The sequence below is a fragment of the Carettochelys insculpta genome, chromosome 1, assembly GCF_033958435.1.
Source record: "Carettochelys insculpta isolate YL-2023 chromosome 1, ASM3395843v1, whole genome shotgun sequence".
NCBI lineage: Eukaryota > Metazoa > Chordata > Testudines > Carettochelyidae > Carettochelys > Carettochelys insculpta.
The window spans coordinates 121451846-121465600 of NC_134137.1; the positions used below are offsets into that span (position 1 = coordinate 121451846).

Here is a 13755-nt window from a genome sequence, read left to right on the forward strand (position 1 = left end):
CCCCACACCCTTCCCCCAAGTTTGAGCACCACAAACGCAGCACTCTAAAACCTCCGGGAGGGCGGGGGCAGGAGCCACTGAACACAGGGCCCAGATTTTTCCCCTCCACAAGTGCCCAGGACCACCCACAGGGACACCAGACCACAGATGTGCCAGATAAGGGAGGTCCAACCTGTACTCCTCTGAGAACTGCCCTGTACACAGACCCCTGAGGCACACCGAGGTTTCCCGCCTGGTAATAACGTACAGCTAACTAGAACATAGAATTTTATTTACAAACAGAGGCAAAGAATGCAATGTTAGGACTGGCTTGAGATAAGCCCATAACTGATGGACTGAGGAGATGGAGAGCACAGCGCAGTATGAAACCACTTAGGCTGCATCTACACTATGAGAAATTCATATTTAATTCAGTTAGCTCGATTTTACCACGTGACTGTGTTCATTGTAAATACCATTAGCTCGATTTAGGGCGCACTAATCTCGAGATTACAAAATCGCAGTTACCTGACAGGTATAGCGTCACGCTCGAATTCAGAAGTTCGATTAAAGGCCTGTGTGGAAGCACCACGCCTCAAAATCGAATTTATTAGCTCCAGAGGTGTCCCATATGTAGCCCACAATGCCCCTCTCAGTGCTCCGCTCTGGCCGCTGCTCTCTGGCAATAGGAAGAGCGCGAATTTCCAAGCAGGAGCTGCGAGCCTTTAGCTGGGGGATCATGTTAGTCTGACAGCCTGAGAAATGTGTCTGTCTGTCTTTCTTATTAGCACAGTGAGCACATCTGCCCATTCAAATAGCCCCTGCAGGGAGCTTGCGGCTTTTCCTGTACACTTATTTTTTTTCTGCGCTGCCTGGCGCCAGCTCCCTGCCCCACCGTACCACATGTCAACAGGGTTGTTCTGGGGGTTGTGCTTGCATAACATGCTGAGAAACGTCTCAGCAGTTTACATTTGTGTGCAAATCCCCTTCTCTCCCACAGGCGCCACACAGTCTGGGTCTTTCCCCATGCTCAGCCACATGATATGGGTAGCCCCCAATCCAACCCTATAAAAGATGTGCCTGCCGTTTGGTGGTGACCATGCTGCCAGTCATGCATTTAGGGCTCCAAGGGTGGGTAAGATATTCTGGGGTTTGCTGCTTCCGTGGGGAACTTTCCCCCGGCAGTGAAGGTACCAGGGGCTTTGCTGTCCCCATGGGGAAGTCTCCTCTGGTGGCTAAGATACTGGGGCTTTGCTGTTGCCGTGGGGAAGGACCACCTCAACTGGCCCCCCACCCACTGCATCCCGCCCTCTTTGCCCCTACTGGGGCTTGCTGCCGCCAAGAAAAGTCTCCCCCAGCAGCTAAGAAATTCAGGGTTTTGCTGCTGCCAGGGGGAAGGATCACCTCAACTGGCCCCTCAATGAACCCTCCAGCCGCTGCCCATGCCGCGCATTGCTGCTGCTGGGGAAAAGCCCATATTGGGGCTTGCTGCCACTGGGGGGAAGTCTCATGAGCAGAGGGGAGCTAATTCACTATGAAGGGACCATGTCAACTAAGCCCTCTGTGCTTGGTTTGCTGCTTTCTTCCTTCCTACACTTTTCTATCCTCTTTTTTCCCCTCACTTTATAAAACAGTCCGGGCCCCTGTATTATTTTCAGGGCTCCCATGCATGCAATGATGGGAGGTGGGACACTCAGTGGATGGCCAGTTGAGACCACAGTCATTGCATGGAAGCCTTACAGTGCATTGGAAAGCCAAAGACTCTCCCCAATACCCATATAGTGAAGAGGGAAACTAAAAATTCTTTTTTTCCTACAATTTCCTATCCTCTTTCTTCTCACTTTAAAAAACAGTCCAGGCCCCTGAATTATTTCAGGGATCACATGTATGCAATGATGGGAAGTCAGACAAGTGGATGGCCAGTGGAGAGTACAGTTGCTGCACCTGTGTTGGCAATGTAATATGGAGGGAAACCAGAATTCTTTTTTCCTAAATTTTCTATCCTCTTTCTTCTAATTTTGAGGGTCCCAGCACTATTTCCAGGGATCAGCATATTTTCAGGGTTCGGGAGGGGAATGAGGAAAATACAATTTGGGAAGATGACGTTAAGACCAGCGAGCCCACACAGAATGCTACAGGGGATGAGGGAACTGTGGAATAGCTTCCCACAATGCACTGCTGCAACAGTCGCTATTCGCCAGTTTGTGTGTGGCAGCAATGACTTGTTGTCATTAAGGCTATGTTTACACTATGCCCTTAACTTGAAATGAGATACACAAGCTGCACTAAGTAAATCGCGTCCCCCTATTTCAAGTCAATTTCAAAATAGGCTATTGCAGGATTTGGCGCTGTCTATGCAGCACAAAATTTCAAAATACTGGGCTATTCTGAGGCATCCCTTACTCTTCCCACAATGGCCACGTCTACACTTACAAAAAACTTCGAAATGGCCATGCTAGTGACCAAAAAGAAGAATACTAATGAGGCGCTGAACTGACTATTCAGCGCCTCATTAGCATGCCACCGGCCACAGCACTTCAAAAGTGCCGCGGTTCGCTCGCCCACAGCTCATCTACTTGGGGGGGGGGTCCTTTTCGAAAGGACCCTGCCAACATCGAACTCTCCTTATTCCTATCAGCTTCCTAGCCCCTTATTCCTATGAGCAACTAGTGGCATGCTAATAAGGTGCTGAATATTCCTTTCAGTGCCTCATTAGTATTCTTAATTTGGCCATTAGCATGGCCATTTTGAAGTTTTTTGTAAGTGTAGACATAGCCAATGAGGGGTAAACGGATGCCAAAATAGTGCATCCAGTATTTTTTAAAAAATATTTCAAAATAGAGGCATGATTCCTAGACACAGAGTTACTATTTTGGGATACCCTTGGTATCCTGAAATAACTATGCCATGAAACATAGTCTAAATTTTTTAAATGGTACCGAGCGCTTCACTCCTAAGTGACAAATGGCTGGAAAAAGGAAATGGCTGATCCTCATCATGAATGCTAAGAGTTGATGGTTGACAGGCAACAGTTCAGCTAGAAGGTGGTGCCCATCATCTTAGACTCACTTAACGCAAGCCCAAAGTGATGGAGTGGCTAGAGCACTCTTGGCCTGGCTGAATGACCTTTCAATATTGTGTAGCTCATAAATCACATCAGCAAGACAGCTGTCACTGGCATGTACAAATGTATTAGTGGTGGCAGAAAGCAAGTATATATATTTTACATAGGCAAGGAGCTAGAACAGAACCTTATAGGAACCAGTTATTGAGACACCTAACCCAGCTGACTGTCTCCATCTCGCAAGATGAAGCACGGATTTGAAATCACTTCCACGATAACCCCATCATGCACCTACAGGGATTAGTCTGCAACAAATCCAGAGGAAAAGTCAGCATGTCTCTCTCATTGATTCAGAGATCAATCCAACCATACCATTTGTGGCTCCCTTAACCACACATTAACATTTAATTTATACGCGCTGGATCCCATAACTCCCTCAAAACTTTGACAAAATGCCATTAACCTCCACGTTGCACAAAGGGTTGCAACAGATTAAAAACCACTGATGGCATACCAGGCTGGCAATGGCTCCAAGAGGCGTTAGGAAGTAATGCATGCATTCTAGAAGACAATCTGCCCACTTACTTAAAAAAAACCCAACACTCCTACACTCATATCACCCGCTGACTTTGTGACAGCCTTTTGTCACATTAATTCGCTGTTGTCCGGTACCAGTCGTAGATGAACAACTTATCAAGACAACAGCTGCCCTTACAGAGCTGCTGTAACTCTGGGATAGGGAAACAGATGTGCTGATGAATTTAAGAAGGCCTAATTTACATCTACCTGTTCGCAACCTGGGACACAAATCCTGGACTAGGCTTAACAGGCAACTGACAGAACAAGTCAAAATTACTGCCCCAATGCAGACATTTGGTTTAGGCCCTATGTTCCAAGGGTGATTACAGGGCAGCAAGGCATATGGTCAAACAAAGGACGGGAGAGACGACTGCAATGCCTCCCTCAGTGATGCAGCAATTAGATAGCTTAACAATCTAGACCAGTGGTGGGAAATCTGCAGCTGTGGGCCACATGCAGCCCATCGGGGTTCTACGAGCAGCCCACAAGACATTTTGCTTACTGTTGCCCACCCACAGGGTTGCAAGATTCCACTGGTTTTTATGCGCATCCTTTTTCTCCTATTGGTATTATTAAAACATCATGCATGTACAGCAGGGTTTCCCAAGCTGGGGGGTGTGCCCGCCCTGGGGGCGTGAAGTAATTCCAGGGCAAGGTGTGCAGTGACCCAGCCCCCTGCATCATTCCCCCCACCCGAAGAAAGAGCCAGCCTTTGCTTCCGGCTCTCAGCCCCTGTCATTTTATGTGGGTGACCCGGTGCAGCCGCTATAAGAACCAGGTAGCCAGCAAAGACCCACACAGAGCCAGAAGACCCACCTGGAGCTAGCTGCCTCCTGCAAAGATGATTGAATGTGGGTTGGAGCAGGAGCAGGAGGAAGAGGAGGATGGGGTTAGATGCGGAGGACGGGGATAGGGTAAGAGTGGGAGTTAGTGGTGCCTGGCTTTGTGGGATGGAAGGTGCTCGGGTGGCCAGCCAGCTTGTGGGACTTATGATGCCTGGGCAGCTGGCCCCAGCATCACAGGGTTTAGGCAGCTCAGGCTGGCGGCTTGCCCTGCCAGCATGGGGCTTGGGTGGCTCAGGCTAGTGGGTGAGTGGCTGGCCCCAGCAGCTCAGGACTCGGGCATCTTGGGCTGGCAGGCAGGAAGCTGGCCCCAGCAACATGGGGCTTGAGTGGCTCAGGAGGGCAGGCGGGCATCTGGCCCTGGCAGCATGGGGCTTGAGCAGCTCAGGAGGGTAGGAGGGCACCTGGCCCTGGCAGCATGGCGCTTGGGTGGGTGGCTTGGGCAGCTGGCCACTGGCAGGGGCCGACAACTTGTAGGTGGGCAGCCAGTCCCAGCCGTGCGGGGCTCAGGCAGCAGGAGGGCGGGCCGGCAGGGCGCTGGTCCAGCGACTTGGGGCTCTGGCAGGTGGCTCTGTAGCGCAGTTCTCAGGCAGGCATGTGGTTGTCGTGGTTAGTTCTGGCAGCTGGCCTGGGGATCAGGCAGCTGGCCAGTTGGGGCTGCACCAGACACCTTCAAGGGGCCAAGAAAAATTATTTATGCTTATTTTTATTTTTAAATAACGTTTTTATATCAAGTTTTTGTGTTTATTTTAAAATAACAAATTGAATTTTTTTTGTTAAAAAGGGGGGTTGGATGATGGTTAAGAAGAGGAGGGGGCATGAGGGTTTCTCAGAACTCAAAAGGAGGGGCGTGATGCTGAAAAGTTTGGGAACCACTGATGTAGAGCAAGGACACGTGAAGCGAGCTGGGCGCTGAATGCGTGAGAGTCACGCGGTCCCTCTGAATCCAATCAGAACGCTGCCATGGTTCAATCAGCGCACCCCACAAATTGTAGGCATGCAAGTGCAGTTAGTAAAACTATCCTGTCCTGGGCAGCTGTCTTGGTTATGAAAGTCCTGCAGCCCACTGGGACTAAGGAGCACTCCTGCAGCCCATTTACTAGCTTAGATTGCCCATTGTTGATCTAGATATTGACTTGTGAGGAGTATGAAAGAAGCAGCAACTTCTACAAACAGAAGCATTCTAAAAGACATTGTTAAACCAGTTTCCTTCTTGAATCGATCTTATTTATTCTTTTATTGGGAGAATGTTCAAGGATGAAGGGAAAATCCAACTGGTGGTAGAGTCTACAAGAAGGGGATTGTTAGGATACTCAGGAGGCACGTTCCTAGAAACAATTCAAGGAAAGCAGTAATGTGGCCCTACCCACTCTCAAAAAGAGGTGGAGCTAAAGCTAAATATTAGCTGACATGGTCAAGGGACAAGTCAGATTACCCAGGAGACAGAAGAAAAGCAAATTCAGCCAATAACTGACTTGGAAAGAGATGCTCCTTGGTCATCGCTTCAGGATGAAAGGTTACAGCTTCCAATGAGCACACAACTAACCTGGATTTCAGACTGGCTTTAAACCTCTTTAAATCAAAATGGAAGGCTTAAGACAGATGGAATTTCGCCCAAAGTAAGTTGTTATATCTGAAACATAAAGGCTTATTTTCCTAACAGAAAATAATTATTAGATTAAGCCACTGAAATGTAATATAAGAGTAAACTATCCTGTGAAGTGGTTTTTTAATGGAAAAAAAAAAACCCAAAAACAAAACCCACCACTCCTGTAATTCCTAGTTCTGAGCAACAATGTTTCACTCCCTTAAATTAGGGCTGGAATTAAATGGTAACCGATTTTAAGAACCCATTGCTTTACAAAAGGTAGATTAGGCGGCACCAATTTCAGCTCTCTCTCTAAGATAACACTTTTCTAGATAAGGTAGTAAATTTAATCTGCACGGATTTCACTGAAGCTGTTGGTGTTGTACCACATGTTGAATGTGAGAAAATGAGAATTAATACAATAATCAACAGGTAGGTAAAAATGGTTAAAAGGGAGACTACAACAGGTCGTGCTGGAAGGTGAACTGTCAAACTGTATGGAGATTGCTAGTGGAGCTTCTCAAGGACTTGTCATGGGACTAGTCTTATGCAGAATTCTCATTAATGACCTGTATCGGAGAGGGAGCCGTGTTAGTCTGTAGCTTTGAGAACAACAAAACGTCCTGTGGCACCTTATAGACTAACAGATATTTTGGAGCATAAGCTTTTGTGGGCAAACACCTGCTTCATCAGATGCATGAGTGGGGGCAGGGGGTTTCCAGAGGGGTATTTAAAGAGTGGGGTCCCAGTAAGAGGGAGGGCCAGAGCTGACGAGGTCTATTCAGCGAGGTGGAAATGGCCCAGTATCAACCGTACTTATCAAAAGAGGGAAAAACAGGTCAGATCAGACAGGGATGTGAGCCATTGTCAGCGTCTAATGGGGAGCTATCAACACCGAGAGCAGAGAAACTGTCTTTGTAAGCTGCGAGCCACTCCCAGTCTCTGCTTAACCCATGGTTAATGGAGTCAAATTTGCAAATAAATTGCAGCTCAGAGATTTCTCTCTCCATTTGATTTCTGAAAATTTTTTGTTTCAGAACTGTCACCCTTAAATCTGTCACTGAGTATCCAGGGAGATTGAAATGCTCTCCCACAGGCTTCTGTACATTACCGTTCCTAATGTCTGAATTAATGACCTGATGGCAGAAGGTGGGACTGCGTGAATAATATCTATAGATGACAAAGTTCGGGGGACGCAATATCACCCTAAGCGATATGGAGGACTTTGAAAGATGGCATAATAGAAACTCGGTGAAATTTAACGGTGTAAAGAGCAAAGTCGTGCATCTGAGGACTAACAAGCAAAATTCCTGCTGCAAGCAAGGGATTTATCAGTTTGAAGCAACAGAGGAGGATAAAGATCTTGGTGTATTGGTTGGTCTCAGGATGACAAGCCACCAATGTGATGCAGCTGTGGAAAAGGGCTAGTACAACCTTACGTACAACGTCAGTGAGGTGTTTCCAGCAGAGACAGGAAAGTGCCACCTACAAGGCACTGGTGAGACCTCACCTGGAGCACTGTCTGTGAGTATCATCTCCATGTTCTATAAAAATCAATTCACACTGACACAGGAGCAGAGAAGAGCTACTAGGGCGATCAGGAGAATGGAAAACCTACTTACAGGAGCTTGGCTGGTTTAACCTAGCAAAATGAAGGCTGAAGGCCTCTGTGATTGGTGTATTCATGCAGACCTGAGGGATAAATGCAAAACAGGTGTGATTTAAGTTAGGGGCCCAGTGTTGGCACAAGAGCAAGTGGATATAAACTGGCCATCAAGAAGTTTAGTCTTGAAATTAGACCCAGGTTTCTAATGATCAGAGGAGCGAACAACTTACAAGTGGAAGGGCTAAAAACCTAACTTGTCTCAAGACTAATCTGATAAATTTATGGAGGGGTTGGTACGATGAGATTGCCTACAATAGCACACGGTCTATTTGTGACAGCTATCAGCAACTCTCCCCCAAAGGCAGAAGAGGGGTAATAGATAGAGAAGGCTCTGAGTCACCACAGACAATTCTTCCCTAAGTGTTCGGCTGGTTAACCTCTGGAACTCCTTGACCTTCACAACACCCGCTGGCAAGACTATAACAAGGTTCAAAAAAGAACTAGATAAATTCATGGAGGATAGACCCATTAATGGCTGTTAGCCAGGATGGGCAGCGAGGAGTTCCCTCGCCTCTGTTTGTCAGAAGCTAAAAATGGGCAACAGGGGATGGGTCAGTTGATTACCAGTGTTATTCAATCCCTCTGTGGCACCTGTCACTGGCTATTATGGGAAGACAGAAGATGAGATTAGATGGACCTTAGGTCTGATCAGATACGTTTGTGCTTATGGCAGGTCTCACCTATACACTGAGGGTCTATTTGGGGTTGGAAATTTCCCCTAGGTCTGAAGGGCACAGACCTTGGTGAGAGGCAGTGGGGATTCTTCTTCCTCTACAAAATGAGGCACAAGTTACTTGTTGTTTTGAACTGAAGTAAATGGTAGATTCTTCATAACTAAGTCTTTACATCAAGATTTGAGGACTTGAGTAAGCCAGAGGTCAGGGGCCTATTACAGGAGCATGTGGATCTGGGCTACAATGCGTAGGAGTCAGCCTAGACGATTATGTTGGTCCCCTCTGGCCATAAAGGAAGGGAGTCTGCACCTAAACTTGTTGTCTGTATTTTAGGCATTTATGGGGCCCCAACAGAAGACGTTCCGCTCTTTGCTGAGTTCCATTCCATTCCATTTCACTCTTCTATTTCTGCCTAGATCAGTTTTATAGTACATTTATCAAGAGGTAAAAGTAAGTGTGTACACCCTGGTGTGCCACTCTGCTGAAAGCCAGCATGAGCTGGCCTGAACATGCTGCCAAGAACTGGCGCAGTGTTGAAAACTGCTTGCTCTAGAAATTTGTTGCCTAAGATGTACCAAGCGAGTTCAGTAACTCTCCTGAAGGCACAGACCTTTGGCAGCAGCAAAAAACCCAGCTCCAGGGACCTCCATTCTCTCCCACACACATACCCTGCCCTGACTCCCTCACGTTTCCTCCCACACCCCTGCCAGCTTCCTGCCCTGACTCCTGCACTTCACCCCACACAACTTTTTTTCCCACAGGCAATGTCATATTGCAACTCCCCACTCCCAAGGGAGAGGCATGTGTATGACAGGGCAGTACCTGCAAAAAGAAATTAAGTTACTTTTACCTCTGCACCTACCACACACCTCTGTAGTACTGTGCAAGCCATTTCTCTCAAGTTCCAAGCCAGTATAGCTTTACTGATGCAAATCCTGAGTGGGGGGCAACCTATTTGTACTCAGACTAGTGGTGCATTAAATCATGGTCAGGTGCTCAAGAGCAACTAGCTGTTTTGTCTGACTGCAGCACAAGATGGCATCAGTGCAACTGCGATCTGATAGCTACAGCCAAGGCACATGTTGACGGTAGACAAGGCTTTAGACACGAAACCACAAGGCATCAGCACTGAGGAGGGCAGTAAAGGTGCCTGGAGAAAGAGGACAACCAGATTCTCATAAGGAGTCAGCACCCTAGGATGTCTCGCTTCGGGGAAAAAGCAAAACCCACCTTCCCCCACAGGGACAGCTATCCAGCAAGTAGGGCACACAGAGGAGAAAGCTGACTTCTGAACAACCTTCTCACCTTGCTTGCCCTGAATACCCAAGAGATCTGGTAGTTTGAGAGTGTGGCGAAGGGCACCATCAACTATCTCTCAGAAGAGCAAAGCTGGACAGCTGCTGGAGACAGGGTCTCAGAAAACTTAGTATTGTACCAGCTTTCTCTGGACTGCACTGCAACTGCTTGTCCATATCTTGTTGTCTAATTTACTCCTCCTGCCCAGCCCCTCGACCCCATCCTTTTATACCCTCATGATGCACAAAACAAAACCACACTGTGGTTTTCAGCTCTGACAATAGGATGAAGGAAAAAATCCTTGACAGTTGACCTAAAAGACACAGTTAAACTGACAGCTAATAGCAAAAAGGAAGTTCAAATGCAAATATCTTAGTGAGCTGCATTAACTGTAAACTCCTTGGAGACCAATTGATGTGCTTCCTCTCAGAAGAGCCTCTTCACACACAAATGATAAAAGCATAATTAGATGACAGGCCATGATGTCCAAAATAATGCTATTTTTATAGCCCTATATGAAAAAAAAAATCAGCTAGTTTGTCTCCATCCCAAAGGGTCTTTTTGGAAAACTATAGAAATAGAAATGTTCTAAGGCATGAAAAGAACTGCCTGAATAGAACTGCACATGAGAAATGTTTGTTACCATAGTGATTTCTCCACTATTTTGGTCCTGAAAACCTCCTCCTGGTCCAGGTTTACAGTACAGTAGCAATCCCTCATCTTGTTTGGCCCCGGATACGTAGGAAGATTTTTGGCTTCCCCTAAAGAAAAAAAAATTCAAAGCAAACTTTAAATATGAGCAGATATATTAATAATCATATTAAAATTATACACTTTTTTATTTGAGTGTGCAAATGCTTTCTACTGGGTCTTTATTTAGACTAAGGTCAGTCTTCTGACAGGAGCAATGCTCATGTATCATGGCAGGCAGTACACTGCAGTATGGCAGTGCTAACGGGGAAAATAAGCAAAGACACCTAAGTCACTTATGAATACAGCTTTGAGGCTTAAACACCTAGGTCAATTTTGATAAGAGAATTTGAGATAAAATTTTCAAGAGTTGAAGCAAACGACAGCAAAACAAATTGCAAATTAGGATTTTCTTTACAGCTTTGCCAGTCTTCAGGGTGTTACCACAAAAAGTCACTTAAATGAGGTACAGTAACATAGGGTGTAATAACAGAGATCTCATCAGGTGCTTTGAAGTTTAATTATTGCTTGTAAACTATTTTTGGCCTGATGCACCACTGAGTGCCAGGAATTAAAATCAATTTGTTAAACAACCACATTTGCCCATTTCAAAACTGCAAAAAGAAACAATTACATATCCTGTATCTAAAAAAATATGACTGGACAATTAAGAATAGACAGACATGGCTTTATAAAAGGTACATAAAATCATGGCAGATAGGCGTATATAAAATCATGGCTGGTGTGGAAAAAGTGAATAAGAAAAGTTATTTACTTGTTCCCATAACAAAAGAACTAGGGGTTACCAAATGACATTAATGGGTAGGATCAGGTTTAAAACTAACAAAAACCTTTCCCCCACCCCACAAACCACATAGTAAACCTGTGGAACTCCTTGCCAGAGGAGATTGTGCAGACCAGGACTTTAACAGGGTTTAAGAAAGAACTAGATAAATTCAGGGAGGTTAGGTCCATCAATGGCTATTAGCCAGGATGGGTAAGAATGGGGTCCCTAAACTGTTTGTCAGAGGCTAGAAATGGACATCAGGAGAAGGACCACTTTCATGATTACCTGTTCTGTTCACTCCCTCTGGAGCATCAGGTCTGACCCAGTAGGGCTGTTCTTGTGTTCTTTTAAAACTCAGATTTTTTTAACCCCCATAATGAGACTAGAATAGTAGTTTCTCCCTCTATCATTCCATCCACAAGCAAAACTGCAAACTAAGTTGGCTTGGCACAGTGACAATCCAAACAAAAGCCTAGGAAAAGAAACTGGATAGTTCTCCCCACAACTTCAGAGAACCACCTTAGCACTACTTGGCAAGGTTTTTGACTTCCAGGCCAAGTCCCAACTCCTCTGAGAGCTTAAGGAAGCATTCAAGCGGTGTGTGCTCGTTGCACTCCACTTCTATGGTACCTACAGATTGTCATCAAATGTCATATGCAATGCTCCACTGGTAAGATAAGGGGGGAAAAACAACACCAGAGAGCAAAGCTTATCTGTGAACATAGAAGTAAAAGGAGCGAAATCTGAATGACAGGACAAATATAGCCTGTTTATTAGATATCTGCAGCTCAAGGCAAGTCATTTCTAGGAGACAAACCGTTCTTAACCCCAATTCTGGAATAGCATCACTAAACAGGACAGATTCAATTCAACCTCAAATCGGGATTAAATTGGCCCTGTTAGTGAGGTTATGCTTCTCAGACTCTCTGCAGACATTAGCCCACATTCAGGAGTGATCTAAACAATGAGGAAAATGAATCAGCAGATGGGTGTAATTTCCATGCTGATGCTGGAAAAGATGACTTGGAACAGTAAACAAAAAAAAAAATCAGCAGGAAAAGATGATAAAGTAGAAGATGTGAGCCTGTTTAAACTGGAAGGCACAATTTGGTTTTAAGATATAACATCTTTCTTTACCTCAGCACAACCTGTGTGTCCCTGGCAATGTAATTTACACTCATTTACCATTTAACTTGCACCATAGCATCTCTGCATTTGACCTATTACAGTAAGAATGTTACAAAATGTATGCATGTGTGATGGCCAAGACTAGCATCTGAAGACTAAAGATTTATGTTAAATCATTCTCCTCACTTAAAAGCTAGAATGTACACAGCTATGTAGTCTGACAGGCTTTTAATCCTTTATTTTTACAGCTGAAAGAGTATAAAAAGGTGAAGCATTTACAATGTGCTCAATAAAGCTGCATTGAAAGTTTTAGATTTCTTTTCTAAAAATCAAAAAAGTTAATTTTTCTGGGACTGCGCTGATGCTGCATGATAATGCCTCAGAGTGTTCTTCCACTTACAGAAAAGTTAGGAGACAAATTATATCAGATTTGTACAATTTATGACATCAGAGCCTATGTTCAAGGAAATACCTGTTCTTCTGTCTTAGCCCCACTTCACCTTTCCCAAGGTCCCAGGGAATCCTCCAATTCCCTCCCTTCTTATTTCACCTTTAAAGTATGCTGGGCCAGCATCTTTCTGGTTGAAGCTCCTTCCAGAGGGAATCAACAGGAAACACCACAGCAGGGTAAGAGGAAAGCTCCATTGTGGGGGCTGAACTTTTTAAATTAGAAACATTTTTTTAAAAAGGAAGACATGTAGATAGTGTTTGTGAATTTTCTCCTCTCCTAAAACTGACTCTTTTCAGACACACACTCAGAAAACAATTTGAAAAACCTGTGTCCTCTCTAGTCTCATATAAACACACATTCTAAAATAGCTAACTTTGATCTGAAACCCATTTTGCTGCTGCTTCATACAAGACTTACAGTACGCAAATAAGGAGAAAGTGGAAGTAATGACGTATTTGGATTTAAATAAAAATGTTACTGTGTTTCTGGAAGGCTTACTTGACAAGGAAGACTGAAGGGGAGTGCAAAGTGTTGGCTATCATTGCCCTACCAGAGCTGGAAGTACAGAGAAAGAAGAGAGGGAACACGCATACAACCCTTGTGATTTTTCTTTTTCCACTTTGAAGTCCTCGGCAAACCATGGGAGGCTATAAACAAGGAACCAACAGATGGCTCCCACTTACCAATCATGTTACTGTCTAAACGAAAGAGTCAAACCCTGTAGCACACTATTTCTGTGTTAACGGAGACATATACCAATGGCTACTTTATATTCAAACAATAATCTCAATTGTTTAATGAGCAGTCATAAAAATCAAGCACCCAAGGAGCAGTGAAGGATCTCAGTCCTCCAGCTAGGCATTCCCTGTCAACAAAACAAGACCCCTTGGAATTTCATCTGGTACACAGTATCCTTTAAACAAAATGTTCCTTCTCTGAAGCTATTTCAGTATCATCACTAAAGAGGAACAATTCTCTCAATATTTGTTGGTATGTCACCATCGAAACAAA

At 45.0% G+C, this 13755-nt stretch overlaps 1 protein-coding gene across 2 annotated transcripts in view; it reads right to left on the minus strand.

The window, feature by feature from the left end:
* Positions 1-13755, minus strand: part of RASA3 (RAS p21 protein activator 3) — a 205485-nt gene that overhangs the window by 135632 nt on the left and 56098 nt on the right. For both annotated transcript variants that reach the window (XM_074990917.1, XM_074990928.1), the window contains exon 2: positions 10332-10449. In XM_074990917.1, the coding sequence (XP_074847018.1) occupies positions 10332-10449 (118 nt within the window). The remainder of the gene's footprint in view (positions 1-10331; positions 10450-13755) is intronic.